At 48.8% G+C, this 23,380-nt stretch overlaps 1 protein-coding gene across 1 annotated transcript in view; it reads left to right on the forward strand.

Annotated features, from left to right (window-relative positions):
- The first annotated feature begins 467 nt into the window (after positions 1-467).
- pigt (phosphatidylinositol glycan anchor biosynthesis, class T) overlaps positions 468-23,380 on the forward strand; it is a 57,140-nt gene continuing 34,227 nt past the window's right edge. The window contains exons 1-7 of the mRNA XM_038802946.1: positions 468-741; positions 5,418-5,595; positions 7,533-7,660; positions 8,153-8,253; positions 9,366-9,452; positions 18,866-18,953; positions 20,357-20,454. Coding sequence (XP_038658874.1) covers positions 489-741; positions 5,418-5,595; positions 7,533-7,660; positions 8,153-8,253; positions 9,366-9,452; positions 18,866-18,953; positions 20,357-20,454 — 933 coding nt within the window. The 5' untranslated portion in view covers positions 468-488. The remainder of the gene's footprint in view (positions 742-5,417; positions 5,596-7,532; positions 7,661-8,152; positions 8,254-9,365; positions 9,453-18,865; positions 18,954-20,356; positions 20,455-23,380) is intronic.

The following is a 23,380-nucleotide window of genomic DNA, read 5'->3' on the forward strand; positions in this document are numbered from 1 at the left end:
CCTGACCTACTCATCTTTGGACTGTGGGAGGAAACCGCAGCACCCGGAGAAAACTCACGCAGACACGGGGAGAACGTGCAGACTCTGCACAGTGACCCAGCGGGGACCTGTGGACCCTGGGGCTGTGAAACCACAGTGCTATCCACTTGTGCTACCGTGCTGCCCTCTCAGTGTCTGATATCAGCCTCAGTGTCTGATATCAATCTCTGTGTCTGATATCAGCCTCTCAGTGTCTGATAACTATCTCTTAGTATCTGAGCCTCTCAGTGTCTGATATCAATCTCTCAGTGTCTGATACCATCCCCTCAGTGTCTGAGCCTCTCAGAGTATGGTCTCAGCCTCTCAGTGTCTGAGCCTCTCAGAGTGTGGTCTGAGCCTCTCAGTGTCTGAGTCTCTCAGAGTGGGCTCTCTTTCTCACTGTGGAGAACCGTGGTGTTTGCTGGGCGTGTATTTTGACCCCGGAAGTGTCTGTGATTTCCGGTCGGGCCATGGCCATTTCCATGGTGATGGCGCCTGGCCTTGGTCCCGGCCCGGGCCGCTTTCTGATGCTCGCCGGCCTGGTCCTGCTGACGGTGAGCGGCCCGGCTTGGGCGGCGGGACCCCCGCAGTGTCCGCAGCGGGACCGCTTCGAGGAGGAGCTGGTGCTGAAGCCGCTGAACACCGGGGACCTGGCGGCTGATTTCCAGTTCCGCACCCGCTGGGATGTGGAGCTGGGCGCGGGAGAGAGCTGCAAGAAGAAGGGTGAGTGGCCGACACGGGCCTGGAGAGAGGGACCGAGGGGGAGGGGGCCCGAGGGGTAGGGGGAGGGGGCATGTTGCTGGGATGGTAACGGCCATGAGGAGAGCCCATCAGCTGGGGCAACAGATTATGTGAGTCAGGGATCGTGGCACTCGGGGAGATGGATCGGTCGGGGAGAGGGATCATGTCAGTCGGGACGATGGATCGTGTCGGTCGGGGAGAGAGATCATGTCAGTCGGGACGATGGATCGTGTCGGTCGGGGAGACGGATCGTGTCGGTCGGGGCGATGGATCGTGTCGGTCGGGGAGAGGGATCGTGACGGTTGGGGAGAGGGATCGGTCGGGGAGAGGGATCATGTCGGTCGGGACGATGGATCGTGTCGGTCGGGGAGACGGATCGTGTCGGTCGGGGAGAGGGATCTTGTCGGTCGGGGAGAGGGATCGGTCGGGGAGAGGGATCATGTCAGTCGGGGGATGGATCGTGTCAGTAGGGGCGATGGATCGTGTCGGTCGGGGAGAGGGATCGTGACGGTCGGGGAGAGGGATCATGTCAGTCGGGACGATGGATCGTGTCGGTCGGGGAGACGGATCGTGACGGTTGGGGAGAGGGATCGGTCGGGGAGAGGGATCATGTCGGTCGGGACGATGGATCGTGTTGGTCGGGGAGAGGGATCGTGACGGGGAGAGGGATCGGTCGGGGAGAGGGATCATGTCGGTCGGGACGATGGATCGTGTCGGTCGGGACGATGGATCGTGTCGGTCGGGACGATGGATCGTGTCGGTCGGGGAGACGGATCGTGTCGGTCGGGGAGAGGGATCTTGTCGGTCGGGGAGAGGGATCGAGTCAGTCGGGACGATGGATCGTGTCAGTCGGGACGATGGATCGTGACGGTCGGGGAGACGGATCATGTCGGTCGGGACGATGGATCGTGTCGGTCAGGGAGACGGATCGTGTCGGTCAGGGAGACGGATCGTGTCGGTCGGGGAGAGGGATCATGTCGGTCGGGACGATGGATCGTGTCGGTCGGGGAGACGGATCGTGTCGGTCGGGGAGAGGGATCATGTCGGTCGGGGAGAGGGATCTTGTCGGTCGGGGAGAGGGATCGAGTCAGTCGGGACGATGGATCGTGTCAGTCGGGACGATGGATCGTGTCGGTCGGGGAGAGGGATTGTGTCGGTCGGGACGATGGATCGTGTCGGTCGGGGAGACGGATCATGTTGGTCGGGGCGAGGGATCTTGTCGGTCGGGGAGAGGGATCGAGTCAGTCGGGACGATGGATCGTGTCGGTTGGGGAGACGGATCGTGTCGGTTAGGTAGAGGGATCGTGTCGGTCGGGACGATGGAGCGTGACGGTCGGGGAGACGGATCGTGTCGGTCGGGGAGAGGGATCACGTCGGTCGGGGAGAGGGATCTTGTCAGTCGGGGAGAGGGATCGAGTCAGTCGGGACGATGGATCGTGTCAGTCGGGACGATGGATCGTGATGGTTGGGGAGAGGGATCGTGTCAGTCGGGACGATGGATCGTGATGGTTGGGGAGAGGGATCGTGTCGGTCGGGACGATGGATCGTGTCAGTCGGGACGATGGATCGCGACGGTCGGGGAGACGGATCGTGTCGGTTGGGGAGAGGGATCGTGTCAGTCGGGACAATGGATCGTGTCCGTCAGGACGATGCATTGTGACGGTCGGCGAGAGGGATCGTGACGGTTGGGGAGACGGATCGTGTCAGTCGGCGAGAGGGATCGTGTCGGTTGGGGAGACGGACCGTGTCGGTCAGGACGATGGATCGTGACGGTCGGGGAGACGGATTGTGTCGGTTGGGGAGAGGGATCGTGACGGTCGGGGAGACGGATCGTGTCGGTTGGGGAGAGGGATTGTGACGGTCAGGACGATGGATTGTGTCAGTTGGGGCGATGGATTTGGGGCAATGGACTTTGTCAGTCATGGCAATGGATATTGGCGATGGATTATGTCAGTCGGGGGCGTCAGATTGTATCAGTGAGGAGAGACAGACTGTGTCAGTTGGGAATGGTGGATTGTGTCAGTCGGGGGCGTCAGATTGTATCAGTGAGGAGAGGCAGACTGTGTCAGTTGGGAATGGTGGATTGTGTCAGTCGAGGCGACGGATTCGGGGCGATGGATTGTGTCAGTCGGGAGCTGTGGATTGTGTCAGTCGGGAGCTATGGATTGTGTCAGTCGGGAGCTATGGATTGTGTCAGTCGGGAGCTATGGATTGTGTCAGTCGGGAGCTATGGATTGTGTCAGTCGGGAGCTATGGATTGTGTCATTCGGGAGCTATGGATTGTGTCAGTCGGGAGCTGTGGATTGTGTCAGTCGGGAGCTATGGATTGTGTCAGTCGGGAGCTATGGATTGTGTCAGTCGGGAGCTGTGGATTGTGTCAGTCGGGAGCTATGGATTGTGTCAGTCGGGAGCTATGGATTGTGTCACTCGGGAGCTGTGGATTGTGTCAGTCGGGAGCTATGGATTGTGTCAGTCGGGAGCTGAGGACTGTGTCAGTCGGGAGCTATGGATTGTGTCAGTCGGGAGCTATGGATTGTGTCAGTCGGGAGCTGTGGATTGTGTCAGTCGGGAGCTGTGGATTGTGTCAGTCGGGAGCTATGGATTGTGTCAGTCGGGAGCTGTGGATTGTGTCAGTCGGGAGCTGTGGATTGTGTCAGTCGGGAGCTGTGGATTGTGTCAGTCGGGAGCTGTGGATTGTGTCAGTCGGGAGCTGTGGATTGTGTCAGTCGGGAGCTGTGGATTGTGTCAGTCGGGAGCTGTGGATTGTGTCAGTCGGGAGCTGTGGATTGTGTCAGTCGGGAGCTATGGATCGTGTCAGTCGGGAGCTATGGATCGTGTCAGTCGGGAGCTATGGATCGTGTCAGTCGGGAGCTGTGGATTGTGTCAGTCGGGAGCTGTGGATTGTGTCAGTCGGAAGCTGTGGATTGTGTCAGTCGGGAGCTGTGGATTGTGTCAGTTGGGAGCTATGGATCGCGTCAGTCGGGAGCTGTGGATTGTGTCAGTTGGGAGCTATAGATTGTGTCAGTCGGGAGCTATGGATTGTGTCAATCTTGAGCTATGGATTGTGTCAGTCGGGAGCTATGGATTGTGTCAGTCGGGAGCTATGGATTGTGTCAATCTTGAGCTATGGATTGTGTCAGTCGGGAGCTGTGGATTGTGTCAGTCGGAAGCTGTGGATTGTGTCAGTCGGGAGCTATGGATTGTGTCAGTCGGGAGCTATGGATTGTGTCAGTCGGGAGCTATGGATTGTGTCAATCTTGAGCTATGGATTGTGTCAGTCGGGAGCTATGGATTGTGTCAGTCGGGAGCTGTGGATTGTGTCAGTCGGAAGCTGTGGATTGTGTCAGTCGGGAGCTGTGGATTGTGTCAGTCGGAAGCTGTGGATTGTGTCAGTCGGGAGCTGTGGATTGTGTCAGTCGGGAGCTATGGATTGTGTCAGTCGGGAGCTGTGGATTGTGTCAGTCGGGAGCTGTGGATTGTGTCAGTTGGGAGCTGTGGATTGTTTCAGTCAGGGGTGACGGATTGTCGGGTGCAATGGATTGTGTCAATCGGGGGCGACGGATTGTGCCAGCCAGGGCGATGGATTGTGTCATTCGGGGAAGATGGTTTCGGGATGATGGATGTTGGCAGTTGGGAGGTGATGGATGCTATCAACGGGGGCATGGATTTGGGATATGGTGCTGTAAGTCGTGTGCAATAGATTCTGTCAGTCGTGGAATTGTAATGATGGGGAGGGAGCGGGTCATTGTTAGGGGGAGTGATTGACACGGAGACATACAAGCAGTATCAATGAGGGTTGGGATGTTTTGCTAGTGATGGACATTGATGAGATAGGAGATGAGTATTGACAATGCAATTGAGTGAATGTTATAGGCTTGGACTGTGCTGGGGTAGAATTGGGCAGATTACCTGCCTAGTTCAGTTGATGGAAATGCTCCACCTCAAACAACACTACCTCCTCTGTGTAAAATGTTGAGTTGCAGGAATCACACAACAGTACAACCACTGCTTGTATTTGTATAGCATCTTTAACATATTAAAACACCCCGAGTTGATTCACGGAGGCATTATAAAAGAAAATATGATATCAAGTCACATTGGACAGGACATATTAGAGGAGATAAATAGACAAAAATTAAAATGTTGAATTTAAGGAGTGCCTTGAAGCAGGAAGGCGAGGTAGAGAGGAGTAACGAGAGGATCCCAGATCTTGGGACCCAGGCAATTGCTGGTACAACTGCCAGACATGGAACAATTCAAATCAGAGGTGTTCTAGTGGCCAGAATTAGACGAGCGCTGATATCTTGGATGGTTGTGGAGCTGGCGGAGGTTCCAGAGATTTAGGGAGAGATGTGGCTATTAAGGATTTGAATACAAAAATAAGAATGATAGATTTTACTGCTCCACCCTTGTGCTGTTTCTCCAAGAGAGCATTTTTCAGCCTGTTAATAGTAGCCTGATGGACTTCTGGTCATGGTGTTGTTGCGTACTATCTAAGTCTCAATCCGCAAGAAGCATATTGATCCATCAGAGTGATGGGGTGTAATTTCCTCCGCTTCCTATGGGGTTTTGATGGTCAATATTTGAAGTGCCAACACTGCATTGTTGGGGAATTGTAATTTGCACAACTAAAGTTAACGTCCAGCTTTTTTCTACAGTCTCTCACTACAGGCTCTTTCCAAAGTCGCTGGGACAAGTAATCTCCAAGTTCTCTGTTCGCGAGCTGCACCTCTCTTTCACTCATGGTTTCTGGAGAAGGGGAGGGTGGGGGCTGCCTTTCCTGCAGGCCCCACCCGGAGCGGAGCTCTGGGTCTGGTTTCAGTCGTCAGTGACAGAGTGAGTCATGGACTACCTCCTTCTCGGATGTTTCTTTGATAACTCATTAAACCTCTTGGGACTGGGCGCAGTTGCTGATAATTAGTCCCATTATAATTATAATTAGTCCTTGTCTGCCAAAAGCCCCGAATCCAACCTTCACCCCGGCCTCTGCGCCTGGCCCGGATGTAGTTTCACGTCTAGATAGTGCGGAGATGGTCCGAAATCACTATACACACAGATTCTGCTCCTTCCACCACTATAAGTACTGCCCGACTCACAGCAAAAAAGTCAATACAGGAATATACCCTTTACACATGTGAGAAGAAGGAGTACCCTCTTCCTCGGGTGCCCAAACCCCCACAGATTCACTATCCCTATCCTCTCCGTAAACCCTCCCAGCTCGTGCGCCATTCTTGAACTCCCCATCGACTTGGGGCTTGATCAATCCACCCTTGGCTCCAGTACACAATTAAAATCTCCCCCCCCCCCCCCCCCCCCCAACCTCATAATCAGCAGGTGAGAGGCCAAATCCAGGATTGTCCCGAATAGCCTCTTCATGAATCCGGCGTCATCCCAAATAGGCCCATACACATTCACCAATACCACCAGAGTCCCTTGGCTATCCAGCAATTATAGTCACTAGGTTTGTAAGTTTAACCATGGTGGCAGAGTGGTTAGCACTACTGTCTCATAGCGCCAGGGACTTGGGTTCAATTCTGGCCTTGGGTGACTGTCTGTGTGGACTTTGCACTTTCTCCCCGTCTGCAGGAGTTTCGTCAGGGCACTTACCTAACAAGCACATCTTTCGGGACTTGTGGGTGGAAACCGGAGTGCCCGAGTAAATCCGTGCGGACAGGGGGAGAAAGTGCAGACTCCGCACAGATAGTGACCCAAGCCGGGAATCGAATCTGGGTCCCTGGTGCTGTGAAGCAGCAGTGCTACCCACTGTGCTACTGTGCTGCCGATATCAGTCATGGTATTTCAGTTCTAACCAGCTTCCATATTGTTACTCACTTTTGTTTATATTGAAGTGAATATTGCAGAACACTAGACAATTCATTGGGTCACGGAAGCTTTCACTTCTGGGCAATGGTTTTAGAATTTAGTTTAGACTGATGGAATGAAAGTTGGCTCCCTCTGGCGGCTGTGGGTATGTGCTGCAAACTCAATTTTGTTGCTCCTTATGAGCATAAGCCTGTACCACAAAGTTGGGCATAATTTGATTCCTGCGCCGATTATGGTGGAATTATGGTGGATTTGGCTGTACAATGAATGTGGTTGTGTGAAATGGTGTGCTAATGTTTTTTTTAATTTTTTTAAATTTAGAGTACCCAATAATTTTTTCCAATTAAGGGACAATTTAGCCTGGCCAATCCACCTACCCTGCACATCTTTGGGTTGTGGGGGTGAAACCCACGCAAACACGGGAAGAATGTGCAAACTCCACACGGACAGTGACCCAGGGCCGGGATTCGAACCCAGGTCCTCAGCGCCGTAGGCAGCAATGCTAACCACTGTGCCACCGTGCTGCCTCATGGTGTGCTAATGTTAATGAGACAGTTGTCCACTGTATGTCAGCACTCCCTTGTAATTAGAGGTAAAGTTTATAAAAGCGACCCGGGTTCGATTCTGGGCTTGGGTCACCGTCCGTGCGAAGTCTGCATGTTTTCCCAGTGTCTGTGGGTTTCCTCCGGGTCTGTGTGGGTTTTCTCCGGGTGCTCCGGTTTCCCTCCACAAGTCCTGAAAGACAAGCGCCAGAATGTGGCGACTAGGGGATTTTCACAGTGACTTCATTGCAGTGTTAATGTAAGTCTACTTGTGACACTAATAAAAATTATTATTATTATAAAATGAGACTGCTAGTTTTGTCTCTTTTGTTTTCAGGTTTGATTGCCATGTAATTTCATTAAGAATTTACTGTTTGACTTTAACCCAGATAACCCTTTCCTTCACAGCGTTGATACCACTTGGAAGGAGCTGACTAATGTTCTCTCTGGTCTGTTCTGTGCATCTCTTAATTTCATTGATTCAACAAACACTGTTACTCCAACAGCTTCATTCAAACCTCTTGGCATCATTAATGGTAAGCACTACATTATACAGCTGGTCTAATAGCGGTTTTATATATGTCCGTTGGGGGGGTGGAATCTTGTGGAACAGTGGGTTGAATCCCTGCCTCTCGGCTAGAAGCTCCGGGTTCAAGTCCAACTTCAGGACTTGATAGCCATGAAAGTTATGTTCATAATGTTGGCCAAACAGGTTGATTCTAGGTCTGTAAATTCTTCTAATGTACCTGATGGTAGGCAGTAAGAGCAGGAGAGTTTCCTGGTCACCCCTATTGCAGAAAGCAACGGCAAACCACTGTGGTCTCCAAGCATAATTGTGGACCAATTGAATGGAAGTCCATGGTGGCCTGTGTCTGCTGTACTTTGGTAAAATAGTGAAAGCTTGACTCCACCAGCAGTGAATCATTGTTGGATGCTTCCTATTTTGCAGTATAATATCTCTATGCTTTGTATCTTACACCATACATTGGTGGCAAGATATCTCACCCCATCTATATGTTTCTCCATAGAAATGGACCATAAATTCCTCAGATATGCAGCACTGCCAAGAGAGATTGTTTGCACTGAAAATCTTACTCCATGGAAAAAACTCCTACCCTGTGGATCAAAGGTAAAACACACGAGGGAAAGTGATAAATTCCAATAAAGATGCTGGGAAATATAATTTTTTTAAAAGGTGCAGGACTAACAGAGGTTAGAAATAAATCAAACGAAGAATAACTAATGGGTTTAAATATATTGTGGCAAAAGTAATGCAGACCACTTTGAAATGAACTTGTTTACCATACAAAAACAAAGGAAAGAGTCATTATCATTAGTAGGAGTTGCAGCAAATACCAGAACACGGTGCACACTGATGACCATGCGTCTTGCATGATTTGTGGTGTCTGATTACCAGAGGGAGGATGGAGTAGGAAGGGCCAATGGGGAATGGTAGTGTTCAGGCTCTGGAGAGTGTGCAACTGTTTGTTGGAACAAGGTTGAGAGTGGAGATGAGAGTTTAGGAAGGGGCAGGGACTGGGGGAGCAATGGGGGAAGGGGCGGGGAGTCTCAGAGCTTGTCAGGGGATTGAGGGCTCATGGGACTGTTGCTATTATTTTAATAAATATATGACGTTTAGCATGTGCCATCTACAGTTTCCCTTTATTCAGAACTCCATCCCCATTGATCAGAACAATGCCAAATATTCCATCTCACTGGTCTACAGCCTTGCAAATGGAATCTGATTGTATATAGATACTTACCGATTAAAAATTGGTAAAATGATGGAAAGCTTAACTCAAAAACTAAAGGCGGGATTCTCCGGCATCGCCCTCCCAGCGACTGCAGAATCTCGCTTGAGGTCAGTGGACTTTTCCATTTTCGGTGTCTCACCCGTGATGATCTTGCAGCGGGCGGGTCGGAAGAATCCACCCCTAAATAGGCTTTACAGATAGAGATATTATATGTTGAGTAATTGGGTCATAGATTGGTCTGGTAATGGGGGTGGCAGCAGTTGTGACCGGCATGTGACGGGTGATGGCATATGACTGGTGTGATCTAGATGCAAAGTGTGATACTTGATGTGTGAAATGTGTTTGGTGCATGGTGTGATAGCTGACTTGTGCAATTGTCTTAGATGATCAGCTTTTATGTTTGGATGCATTCAGCTTTTTCAGTTCTATTTTCTACTCCTTTTTTCCCTTCCGCCTGCTCTTTGTAATGAGGTGTTTTGTGTTGTAGGCAGGGTTGGCAGTACTGCTGAAAGCTGAACGATTGTTTCACACCAGTTACCATTCGCAAGCTGTCCATGTCAGACCTGTTTGCAGGGTGAGTGTTGAACATTGGAGTCTTGTGTATGTTTTGCAAACATCAACCTTTCAAAGATGTTCGTATTGCTGTTGTCTAAAGTGCCTCTGTTCTGGTGCTTCTTCATGCAGTAAGGAAATGTTGTTAGGCAGGGAACCATAGAGATTTATAACACCGAGAGTCATTTGGTCCATTGTATCTCTGCTAGCTATTCAAAGGAACAGAAAAGCGAAGAATGGTTGCAGCATTCAGCTCATCATGTCTGTCCTGGCTCTCTGCGTGAGAAACTCAGTCCCATTCCTCTTTCACCTTCCTCTTCAGGTACTTAACCAATTCCCTTTTAAAAGCCATGATTGAATCTGCCTGTACCAATCAGTCCCTCTCTCTCTCTCTTTCTCTCTCTCCTTGTTCCTCCACATCAGCGATCATGACCTTCTGACTTTTCTTTTTTTAAATATATTTTTATTAAGGTATTTGAAAGTTTTTATAATAATAACAATAACAATGATAACAATAATAATAAACAATTCCACCCCCATCCAAATCTTCACACACCTCAACCATTAAACAAAAGTCCGGCCCTCTCTTTCTCCCCCTTGGAATACTGCATCTGCTGACGTTTTAATTTTTCCCGAGAAAGTTGACGAACGGCTGCCACCTCTGGGTGAACCCAACCATTGACCCTCTTAAGGAAAACTTTATTTTCTTGAGACTGAGAAACCCAGCCATGTCACTAACCCAGGTCTCTACACTCGGGGGCTTCGACTCCCTCCACATTAACAAGATCCGTCACCGGGCTACCAGGGAGGCAAAGGCCAAGACGTTGGCCTTTTTCGCCCCCTGAACTCCCGGCTCTTCTGACACTCCAAAGATTGCACCACCCGTGTTTTTAGTACCGTGGGCATTGCCTTAGCAAAACCCTGCCAAAACCCTCTCTCGCTTCGGGCATGCCCAAAACATGTGGGCATGATTTGCTTGGCTTCCTGCCCACTTCACACACCTATCCTCTACCCTGAAAAACGTGCTCTTCCTAGTCGCTGTCATGTGTGCCCGGTGGACTACCTTAAATTGTATCAGGCTAAGCCTGGCACATGATGAGGATGTATTAACCCTGCTTAGGGCATCCGCCCACAGACCCGCCTCTATTTCTCCTCCTAGCTCGTCCTTCCACCTGCCCTTAAGCTCCTCCACTGGAGTTTCCTCTGCCTCCGAGAGCTCCTGGTAAATATCCGATACCTTCCCCTCTCCCACCCAGGTACTGGAGACTACCCTATCCTGTATCCCCCATGGCGGCAGCAGTGGAAAGGCCGGAACCTGCTTTCTCAGGAAGTCTCGCACGTGCAAATACCTGAACCCATTCCCTGCTGGCAATTCAAATTTATCCTTCAAGGCTTTCAAGCTGGGGAAGTTCCTGTCTATAAATAGATCCCCCATCCTTCTAATTCCTGCCCTTTGCCATCTCCGGAACCCACCATCCACCTACCCGGTACAAACCGATGATTATTATAAATCGGGGTCCCAACCAAAGCCCCCTCCACTCTCTTATATCTCCTCCGCTGCCCCCAGGTTCTCAGAGCCGTCACCACCACCGGAATTGTGGAGTATTGGGCTGGCAGGATCGGAAGAGGTGCCGTTACCAGTGCTCCCAAACTTGTGTCTTTGCATGACGCCGCTTCCATCCGCTCCCACACTGGACCCCTCCCCCCTGCCCCCACTACCCACTTCCTAATCATGACTATATTCGCCGCCCCGTAGTAATTGCAGATGTTTGGCAGCGCCAACCCACCCTTCCCCGACTGCGCTCCAGCAACACATTCTTCACTCGCGGGGTTTTACTCGCCCACACAAAGCCCAAAATAATCTTATTCACCCGCTTGGAAAAGGCCTCAGGGATGAAGATGGGGAGGCACTGAAAGACAAACAGAAATCTGGGGAGGACCGTTATTTTCACGGTCTGTACCCTCCCCGCCAATGATAGCGGGAGCATGTCCCATCTCTTAAAGTCACCTTTCATTTGTTCTACCAACCGGGATAGGTTTAACTTGTGCAGTGTCTTCCATTCCCGGGCCACCTGGATTCCCAAATATCAAAAGCTCTGCCCTACCATTCTAAGCGGCAGCTCTCCCAGTCTCTTCTTCTGTCCTCTTGCCTGTATCGCGAACATCTCGCTTTTCCCAATGTTCAATTTATACCCTGAAAAATTGTCAAATTCCCGCAGGATTCGCATTACTTCCCCCATCCCCTCCAATGGGTCTGAAATATCCAGGAGCAGGTCATCTGCGTAAAGCAATACCTGGTGCTCCACCCACCAGTAGCGAGTAGCGTTCGGACTGGCTGAGGTCGGGATATTTTAAACTACACCGAGGGACGAGCAAGGGTGCCCCCCCCAAACCGCCCTGGCTAATGGCTCTTTGGCGAGAGCAAACAGTAACATGGAGAGGGGGCACCCTTGCTTCACCCCTCGGTGTAGTTTAAAATACCCCAACCTCAGTTGGTTCGTATGCACACTCGCTACTGGTGCCTGATAGAGCACCCGCACCTCGTCAATAAAACCCTCACCAAACCCAAACCTTCCCAGCGCCTCCCACAGTAATTCCACTCCACCTGATCAAAAGCCTTCTCCGCATCTATCGCGACCACCACCTCCACCTTCTCTCCTTCTGAGGGCATCATAATAACATTTAAAAGCCTTTGAACATTGGCTTTGAATTGCCTGCCCTTTACAAATTGTGTCTGGTTTTCCCCTATCACCCCCGGGACACAGTCCTCTATTCTTGTGGCCAGTATCTTAGCCAGCAGTTTGGTGTCTACATTCAGTAGAGAAATTGGCTTGTATTACCCGCGTTGCTCCGGATCCTTCTCCCGTTTCATGATCAATGAAATTGGGACCTGCGACATTGTTGGAGGAAGGACTCCCTTCTCTCTTGCTTCATTAAATGTCCTCACCAGCCATGGGCTCAATATCTCTGAAAACTTCTTGTAGAATTCCACCGGATAGCCATCTGGCCCCGGGGCCTTGCCCAACTGCATGCCCTCCAGCCCGTCGATTATTTCCTCAATCTCAATTAGGGCTCCCAGCCCTTCCACCAGATCCTCATCTACCCTCGGAAACCTCAACTGATCCAAAAACTGCCTCATCTCCTCCACCCCAGCCGGGGGTTCCGACTCATATAATTTACTGTAAAAGTCCTTAAACACCTCATTCACCCCCACAGTCCAGGACAGTATTCCTGCCTCTACTCTTTACTTTCCCTATCTCCCTTGCTGCCTCCCTTTTCCTGAGCTGGTTCGCTAACATTCTGCTTGCCTTTTCCCCGTACTCATAAATTGTCCCCATGCCTTCCTCAACTGTTCCACCGCTTTCCCTGTCGTCAACTGCTCAAACTCCGCCTATACCCTCCGCCGCTCCCTCAGTAGCTCCACGTCTAGGGCCTCCGAGTATCTCCTGTCCACCTGGAGTATCTCCTCCACTAACCTATCCCTCTCAACCCGTTCCGCCTTTTCTATGTGGGCTCATATCGAGATTAATTCCCCTCTGACCACTGTCTTCAAAGCTTCCCAAACCATCGCTGCAGAGACCTCGCCCGTATCATTTGTTTCCAGGTAGTTCTGGATGGGCTTGTTAACCCACCCACAGATCGCTTTGTTCGCTAGGAACCCCACATCCAGTCTCCACAGCGGGTGTTGTCCTCTCTCCACACTAACCCGTAGATCCACCCAATGTGGGGCATGATCGGACACTGCGATTGCCGAGTACTCAGTATCCACCAGTCCCCCGTATTAGCGCCCTGCTCAGAACAAAAAAGTCGATGCGAGAGTATACCTTGTGGACATGTGAGAAAAAAGAAAACTCCTTCGCCCTTAGCCGTGCAAACCTCCATGGGTCTACTCCCCCCACCTGTGCCATAAACGGCTTCAGTTCCTTTGCCGCGGTGGCACCCTCCCTGTCTTGGATTTTTCCCTGCCTCAAATGCCACTCGTTTATTGATCAAGATCGCTACCCCCTGGTCTTTGAGTACAGTGCCGTCTAGCCATCACCCATATTCGGCCAGCCTCTAGCTCGCGTCCTCTGCCTCCTCTGGCCCCCCCCCCCCCCCCCTCGGGCATTTGCCGTTCTGACCTCCTATTTGTTCCCTAGTAACAGTTCCTCCCCTGTCAGCAAAGCAGCTCCCCCCCCTCCCCCTCTAGCAACAGCACTAGAAACCCAACCCCTCCAAGTCAGGCTCCAGCTTAACACCTGCTCACCCCCACTGCGCCTCCGAGAGTCAGCTGACCCATGCAGACTTGGTAGCGCACGCCCATGGCACCAAGCAGTCTGTCTCCCCATTGTTCTCTCCCCTCTCACCCCACTTGGAGAAACATATTAAAAGTATAGTATTCCCCAGTAAACAAACTTCAGAAAAAACAGTAAAGGAACAGCCACTTTAGAAAAAAACACCCAAAAACAGAGCCAGCTCCAAAGACCATCCCCCCCATACCAGATCCCTGCAAGACAAAGTTAACTTTAGCCATCGAAACAGCCCCTTATTACATGTAACACTACTTATACTTATACAGCCCAGCACAACAAATCGCCACCACAGTACTCTCCAAGGCTTCAGTGTCTTTTAGTTCGGCTCCAGCCTTTTTTCTTTAATCAAAGTACATACTTCGTCTGTTGTTTCGAAGTAGAAGTCCCGTTCCTCATGTGTGACCCACAGACGGGCTGGTTACGACACCCGAAACTCACCCCCTTCTCAAAGAGGGCCGTTTTTGCCGGATTAAACCCAGCTCGGCTCTTGGCCACATCCGCGCCCAGGTCCTGAGAAATGCACAGCTTACAATTCTCCCACTTGCTCATCTGTTCCTTCTTGGCCCACCGCAGAACGTGTTCCTTGTCCAGGAATCGGTGAAAGCGTACCACCATCGTCCTCGGCGTCTCGTTCGATCGGGGCTTCTTCGCGAGGGCTCTGTGCGCTCTATCCACTTCCAGGGGCCGAGGTAACGCCTCAGCCCCCATCAACTTCTCCAACATGTCCGTCTCATAAGCCCTCGCATCTGATCTGTCACTGCCTTCAGGGAGGCCGACAATTCTAAAGTTCTGCCGCCTGGACCTGTTCTCCAGGTCCTCCAGCTTCTTCTGCATTCTTTCCTGGCGGTCGTTCATCATCTCCACCTTGGCCTCCAGCACGGTTGTGTATTCCTCGTGCTCGGACACCTTTTTCTCTACCTCCTGGATCACTCTTCCGTGGGTCTCTTGATTCTGCACAACTTGATCAATCGAAGCCTTAATCGTGTTCAGCGTGTCCTTCTTCAGCTTGGCGAAGCAATCTTTGAAAAAATTCTCCAACTGCTCCGTCGACCACTGTGCCTTCTCCCCGCAGCCCTTGCTCTCCGCCATGCTTTCCCGCGTTACCAGCTCTGCTCGCGTCTTCCTTGTAGGACTTTGTCTTCTTACACGGCCACTTCTGGTCCAATTCTCCGTACACTGGAGGGGGATTTCTCCTCACTGTCTCACTCTTCACCGATTTATTCCGTAAAATCCGGGGGAAAAACGGGGGGAAAAGGTCAAAAGTCCGTCACAGCCGGGAGCGATCAAATGTGCAACCTACTCCTCCATGGCCGCCACTGGAAGTCCGACCCTCTGACTTTTCAACAGTCCATTTCTTGGTATTGTTCTCAAAACGTGTACCTGTTATGCTTTTTAAAGTGCTGGTGCGTTTACTCCCTCTTGCTGTGCTGCCCTCAATTTCTCAACCTGCTCCACCACATTCAACAGTTCATGCACATATATCTTCAGGTCCCTCTGATCCTGCAACCCCTTTAGAATTGTACCATTTATTTTAAATCATATTTCCTTGTTCTTCCTACAAAATGTACTACTTTGCACTATTTTCCTTACATTTCATAATATTCTGAAGTTTTGTGTCATCCGAAAATTTTGAAATTGTCTCCTGTATGTCATTAGAATATATATCAAGAAAAGTTGTGGTCCTCATCCAGATCCTGGGGACACCACTGTGTACCTTCCTCCTGTCCAAAAACAGCCATTCACCTCTACGCTCTGTTTCTTAGTACTCAGCCAACTTCATCTACATGCTGGCTTCAACTTTCTTGGCAAGTCAATTATATGGCACTTCATCAAATACCTTTTGGAAGTCCATGTACACCACATCAACTGTCTTATCCTCATCACCTCTCTCTGTTCCCTCATCAAAAAACTCAATCACGTTAGTTAAATAAGATTTGCCTTTCATAAATCCATGCTAGCTTTCATTGAGTAATCCATATTTGTCCAGGTGTCTTAATTTTGTCTTGGATTATCATTTCCAAAGATTTTCCCATGACAGGTTAAGCAGCCTTTAATTACCGGACTTATTCTTGTATCTCTTTTTGAACAAGAGTATAACACTTGCAATTCTCCAGTCCTCTGGCACCACTCCTGTGTCTATGGAGGGTGCCAAGATTATGACCAGTCACCCTATAATTTTCATCCTTCATACTTCCTTCAGTCTTGTTGACTTATCAACTTTTAAGTACAGACAGCCATTCTAATACTTAACAAATTTTTGGGCATCCAATATCTCAACTACCTTTTCCTTTGCTGTGACTTTGGCAGCATGTTCTTCCTTGATTAAGACAGATTATTTAGTGCCTCAGGCTTGCCCTGTGCATCCATGGGTAGACCCCATTTTAGTTCCTAAACAGCCCACCCCTCACCTTGCTACACTTTTACGGTTATATGCCGATTGAAGACGTTTGAATTCCCTGTGATGTTAGCTACCAGTATCTTCACATACTTTATCTTTGCTTCTGATTTCCTGTTTCATTTTCCCTCGGAACTTTCTATATTCTGCCTGATTCTCACTTGTGTTATCAACCTTACATTTGTCATGCACCTGCTTTATTTTACTTGCCATCTCCTTCATTATCCTGGGAGCTGTGGCTTTGGTTGCTCTATCTTTCCCCTCAAGCGAATCTACTTGAGCGAACTAGAAATACTTTTGATCTCAGTTTATTCGGCGCAGATTCATTCTTACCCCATTGAAGCTAGCTTTCCCCCTGTTAATTATTTTTACTCTGGATTGTCCCCTCTCCTTTTCCATAGACAACCTAAAGCGTATGTCACTACAGTAACTGACCTCTAAATGTCCCCCTACTGACACTTCGTCCACTTCATTCCCAAGAACTGGGTCTAGCAATGATTTCTTTCTCATTGGGCTGGAAGTTTCTCGAGCTGGAAACTTCTGAACGCACTCATTTAAAAAAAATATATTTTACTCCGGCATTTGCATAAACAAACAATAAACAAACTAAATCAGAGCTCAAGTAAGATTGTACAACATAATAAAATAACCTGCGCACACTCCAGCGCACCTGCCCCACCCCTCCTCCCATCCTGCCTTCCCCATTTTAACCCCCTTATCCCCTCTTCCCTCACTCTCTACTGACACATCAATCCTTCTTAAAGAAGGCAATGAACAGCTTCCACCTCCGGGTGAACCCATCGGCTGACCCCCTTAAGGCGAACTTGACCTTCTCCAACCTCAGGAATTCCGACAGGTCGCTCAACCGCACACCCACTTTCGGCGACTCCAAGTTCCTCCACCCAAGTAAAATCCGCCTCCGGGCTATCAGGGAGGCAAAGGCCAAGACATCAGCCTCGCTCACCCCCCCTGGATCCCGGGTCTTCCGACACCTGAAATATCGCTTCCCTCTGTACACGGGGCCACCTTCACCCCCATACCTCGGACATTATGTCTGCAAACCCCTGCCAGAACCCCTTCAGTATCGGACATGCCGTAAATGTGTGGACATGATTCCTGGGCCTCCCTGTGCTCCGCCCACACCTGTCCTCCACTCGCTCAAAGAACCTACTCATCTTAGTCACCGCAATATACACCCTGTGGACTACTTTAAACTGAGTAATGCTGAGCCTTGCACATGTCAAGGACGCATTCACCCTCCACCGGGACTCTTCCCACGTCCTGGCCAACTGTCTCCCCCCCCCGTCCGCCCCCCTCCCTCCCACTTCCATTTAATGTCTCCCATTGGGCTCCCTCCCGGTCCACCAGTTCCTTTTAGACCTCGGACACCTTTCCCTCCCCTACCCCCTCCCTCGACAGCACCCAATCTTGCAGCCTCTCTTTAATTTCCCAGCATATTTGCTCCTCCCTATTTTTTCCACTATAGGGTAAACCCAGTTGTGTATTGTTACTGAACCAAAGAAATTCTCTTCTTGACCCCTGTAAGGCATCCTCCCTCCAGCATTGTAATATTCTCCTTGAGCGCCCTCCTTTCTTTCCTTCCCAATCCTTCTTGAAAATCTCGTATCCTAGAATATTTAATACTCACTCTTTTTGAGCCTGGCCATCAAGTTCCCAGGAGGGCTATCTGCACCGGAAGCTCACTGACCTTATTTACTACACTATGTGCATTTCTGCATTGTGTTGTTTATCAAATTTAGACCGTTTTGCATTCCTTCTAAGTCTAACCCCATGTAACACCTTAAAAGCCAAGTGCTTACTCTAGAGCAACTCTCTTCTCCTGGCCCTATGCCTTCTGTTGCTACAAATACAAACATACGAACAAGGAGGAGTAGGCCATTTGGCCCCTCGAACCTGCTTCTGCATTTAATAAGGTCAGGGCTGATCTGATAGTAACTTCAAATGTGCATTCAGCTTACCCCCAATAACCTGTCATCCCCTTGCTTACGAAGAATCTATCCAGCTCTGCCTGAAAAATATTCATAGACTCTGATTCCACCACGCTTTCAGGAAGAAAGTTCTGAAGACTCGCGACCCTTGGAGAGAAAGAATTTTGCCTCATTCCTGTTTAAAATGGGTTATCTCTTATTTTTTACCAGTGACGCCTAGTTCTAGATTCTCCCACAAGAAGAAACATCCTCTCAACATCCACCTTGTCAATACCCCTCAGGATCTTGTATGTTTCAATCATGTCACCTCTTTCTCTTGTAAACTCCAGTGGATGCAAGCCTGGCCTGTCCAACCTTTCCTCTTTAGAAAATCCGCCCATTTCTGGCATTAGTCTAATTCTCTCTCAGTAAGTTTCTTTGGGCTGCATCTCAAGTTCCACCGCTGTAGTTAATGGATAATAATAATGGAATTGTCCTTGGACCCAAAGATACCCAGTATTATGTGCCTGGTACTATAGTAATCTCAGATGATGTGCGCAGGACCTCAGATACATATACAGCGGGTGCAGATCTGCATAAATACAAGGGATTTTCTTCCCACTTTATGTTCCACATAGCCTAATTAATATATTTGGCGTCATGGTTCTCCAGGCATCAACAGTGTCTTTTTGATTGGTTAGCAATTTATAAAATGCAATTTAAGGGTGACTATAAAAACCTTTGTAATGTCTGTAATTATTTGCGTCTTACATTTTTGTGTTCTTATTAAACAGAAGGGTTTTTTCTGCTGTCTGTCTAGAATGAGCTTTGCACCAATACCTCCTGGGAGCTGACACAGAGCCTGTCTGTCGTGTTTGACCTCTATTCCTCCGGTTCTGGAAAACGAGGTAGGTACATCGGGTTTGAAACGAAAGAAAATGCTGGGGTTAGACCACAAACACATCAGCATCTGAGGATGAAGAGCAGCTAATATTTTAGATGTGAACCTTTCATTGAGTAGTTTAAATAAGTGAGAACCTACATTTATATTGCACCTTTCACCATCTCAGGATTCACAAAATGCTTTACAGCCAGGTACTACGTTTGGAATGTAGTCACTGCTGTAAAATGTGGGAACAAGATAATGGCCAACTATTCTTCTTTGTCTGACATTGGTTGGGAAGAATTCCTTTGTTTGCCTTTACAATGTTCCATGAAATCTTTACATTCACCGATAGGCGGGACCTTGGGTTAATGTCACATCCGAAAGACATGCAAAGCTCCCTCAGTGCTGAAGTGTTAAGTCTGACTTATGTTTCCAAGTCTCTGGAGTGGAGCCTGAACCCACAACATTGTGACTGGAAGTAAGGTGGGGTATGTGGGATCAGGGTGCCAGACACTGAGCCAAAACATTTTAGGTTATACACCTGAAATGTTAACGCCCTTCCTGCTGACTAACTTGCCAGATGTTGCCAGCATTTGGTGTTTGATTTTCTGTTTGCTTATAAATTGATTAACTTTTATTCTCGAGTGTTAACAAATTAAGGCATCGAGTAAAAAGGAAAGCAGTTATTTTAAACCTTTATATAACCATTGGTGACTGTGACTACAGCTACAGAAACCCTAAGCTTTGAAGTTCTGTCTGTAAGCCTCATACTTTCACTACCTCCCTACCTTTCAGACATTCTTTTAAACCTCCTTCATTGACCTAGCTTTGGGCCGCCTGTCATAACATCTCAATGTGACTCGGTGACTGATGATCTTGAGTTCTTTTACTACATTAAAAACTCCATGTAAATACAGCTGGTTGTTGTGCCGTCTGGGACATCGAGCTCTGAACTTCCCATCCTAAATTTCTCCATCTCTTGGTCTTCCACTCCTCCTTTGCAGCTGCTCTTCAAGCTCATCTCTTTCACCAAGCTTTTGGCCTCCCGTCCAAATAATTCTTTGGCTGTATCCAGTTTTGTGGCATTATCTCTCTGCAAAGTGCCTCGAGATGTATTCTGTATCACAGGTGAAACATAAATGTAGGTTGTTGATTGATAGGAATAATACTGTGCACGGGGTGAACTCGGTTTGTAATCTTCCCTGTTTGTCAACCAAATTGAAGCACAGCTCTTACGTCCCCCATTTAGTGTTCTGACCAAGAACAAGCAAATCTCAGTCACATCAGGGCACGGAGTTCAAATATGAGCTAAACTGGGTAAAACACACCGTTCACACACACACACACACAAGCAAAGAGAATACTTATATGTAAGCATTGTTGGACCCTTGTCATTTACTCTGCTGCATTGTTGGTATTTTGCAGAGTGGTCACTATTTAAGATGTTTTCCCGGACATTGACAGAGGTGTGCCCTCTAGCGTCACAAAGTACAATTTATGTGGACATCACAGACAAAGATAAGGTATTGAATAGATACAGATCCATGTTGTAATCCTCTCACAAGGTCTATCCAAGCAACTGCCTTGTGGGGCTTGTTTCCTTGGTTACTGACGGTAGGGTTTGTTTCCTTGGTTACTGACGGTGGGGTTTGTTTCCTTGGTTACTGATGGTGGGGTTTGTTTCCCCTGGTTACTGACGGTGGGGTTTGTTTCCCCGGTTACAGACGGTGGGGTTTGTTTCCCTGGTTACTGACGGTGGGGTTTGTTTCCCTGGTTACTGACGGTGGGGTTTGTTTCCCTGGTTACTGACGGTGGGGTTTGTTTCCCTGGTTACTGGTGGTGGGGTTTGTTTCCCTGGTTACTGACGGTGGGGTTTGTTTCCCTGGTTACTGACGGTGGGGTTTGTTTCCCTGGTTACTGACGGTGGGGTTTGTTTCCCCGGTTACTGACGGTGGGGTTTGTTTCCCTGGTTACTGACGGTGAGGTTTGTTTCCCTGGTTACTGACGGTGGGGTTTGTTTCCCTGGTTACTGACGGTGGGGTTTGTTTCCCCGGTTACTGACGGTGGGGTTTGTTTCCCTGGTTACTGACGGTGGGGTTTGTTTCCCTGGTTACTGACGGTGGGGTTTGTTTCCCCGGTTACTGACGGTGGGGTTTGTTTCCCTGGTTACTGACGGTGGGGTTATTTTCCTGGTTACTGACAGTGGGGTTTGGTTCCCTGGTTACTGACGGTGGAGTTTGTTTCCTTGGTTACTGACAACGGGGTCTATTTCCCAGATTATTGACGGTAGAGCCTAATTTGGCAGCGGGAGGAGACACAGACTGTTTGCAGAATAGGGACACAGTATAACATAGAAAAGCAATCAGGTCAGAGGGAATATAGCGGATTAAGTTTCAGGAGAGTAAGACAAGGCTGAATGGCCTCTACTTTAATGCCCGGAGTATAGGTAAAACAATGAGTAAAGGGGGAGGATTAACACATGGAATTATGATTATAGTAGCCATCACGGAGATGTGGGTTGAAGGAGGGGCAGGATTTACAGCTTAACATCCCGGGATACAGAATCTTCAGGAGGGACGGGGGAGGGGGCAAAAGAGGGGGAGGCTTTGCACCATTAGTTAAGGAGTCAATTACTGTGTGGGTGGTATGTGGCGGAGTGGTAGCACTGGGACTACAGCGCTGAGGACCCGGGTTTGAATCGAGGCCCTGGGTCACTGTATGTGTGAAGTTTGCACATTCTCCCCATGTCTGCGTGGGTTTTCCCCCCAAAACCCAAAGATGTGCAGGCTAGGTGGATTGGCCACGCTAAATTGCCCCTTAATTGAAAAAAAAAAATTGGATACTCTAAATTTATTTAAAAAAGGAGTCAATTACTGCAAAAAAGTGAGGTGATATCTTGGGGGTGGCGTTAAATGAAACTTTGTGGATAGAGCTTGAGAACAAAAATGGGACAGCCACATTGGTAGGTGTTTATTATAGACACCCAGATAGTCAGCATGAGATTGAGGAGCAAATATGTGCACAATTTACAGAAGTGTGTAAAAATAATAATTGGGTAATTATACAGGGTGATTTCAACTTTCCCAACATTAACTGGGATAGTTATTGTGTTAAGGGCTGAGATGGAGCAGAGTTCGCAAAATGTATACAAGAGAGGCTTTACTGGAGTACAGAAAGTGCAGGATGGAGCTTAAGAAAACATTTAGGAGAGCAAAGAGGGGATATGAGAAATCTCCAGCTGGTAAAAGTAGGAAAAATTCCAAGATATTCTATAAGTATACCAATGGGAAGAGGATAACTAGGGTAAAAGTAGGGCCCAAGGGGGAATTAGTGGGTGGAGCCAGAGGACATTAGTAGGGTGTTAAATGAATATTTCACATCTGTCTTCACCCAAGAGAATGATGAGGCAGATATGGAACTCGGGGAGAGAGACTGTGAGGTTATTGAACAAGTTGTCATAGGGCGGGACAAGGTATTGGAGGTGTAGGCAGGCTTAAAAGTGGAGAAATTTCCAGGTCCAGATGAATTGTCTCCCAGGTTGCTGTGGGAGGCGAGGGAGGAGATCGCAGGGGCCCTGATTCAAATTTTGAATTCTTCTCTGGCCACGGGAGAGGTGCCAGTGGACTGGAGAACCATGAATGTGCTTCCACTATTTAAGAAAGGCTGTTCGGGATAAGCCAGGAAACTACAGGCCAGTGAGCCTCACGACGGTGTTGGGGAAACTAATGGAGAAAATTCTGAAGAATAGAATCTATCTCCACATGGAGAGGCAAGGTTTGAGCAGGAATAGTCAGCATGGCTTTGTCAGAGGGAGGTCATGCCTATCAAATCGAATTACATTTTTTGAGCACGTGACTGTGTGTAGATGAAGTTGATGTAGTTTACATGGATTTCAGTAAAGCATTTGACAAGGTCCCACATGGGAGACTTATAAAAAAGGCAAATGCACATGGGATACAGGGGAACAGGGTAATGACGGCTGCTTTAGTGACTGGAAGCCAGTGTCCAGTGGCGTACCACAGGGATCTATGCTGCATCCCCTATTATTCGTCATTTATATAAATGACTTAGATGACTATGTGGGGGGGGGGGGGGGGCGGGGTCAGTAAGTTTGTGGATGACACAGGATTGGTCGGGTGGTTAACAGTGGGGCTGAGAGTCTTGGATTACAGGAAGATATCGCCGGGATGGTCAAATGGGCAGAAAAGTGGCAAATGGAATTTAATTCTGTGAAGTGTGAGGTGTTGCACTTTGGAAGGAGCAATTTGACAAGGAAATATTCAATGAATGGCACCACACTGGGAAGTCCTGAGGAACAGAGGCCTTGGAGTGTTTGTAAATAGATCTCTGAAGGCAGAAAGGCAGGTTAATAGGGTGGTGAAAAAGGCAAATGGTACACTTGCCTTTATCAATCGTGGCATAGATTATAGAAGCAAAGAAGTCATGTTG

This window comes from Scyliorhinus canicula, chromosome 7 (assembly GCF_902713615.1).
Source record: "Scyliorhinus canicula chromosome 7, sScyCan1.1, whole genome shotgun sequence".
In the NCBI taxonomy this organism is placed as follows: Eukaryota; Metazoa; Chordata; class Chondrichthyes; order Carcharhiniformes; family Scyliorhinidae; genus Scyliorhinus; species Scyliorhinus canicula.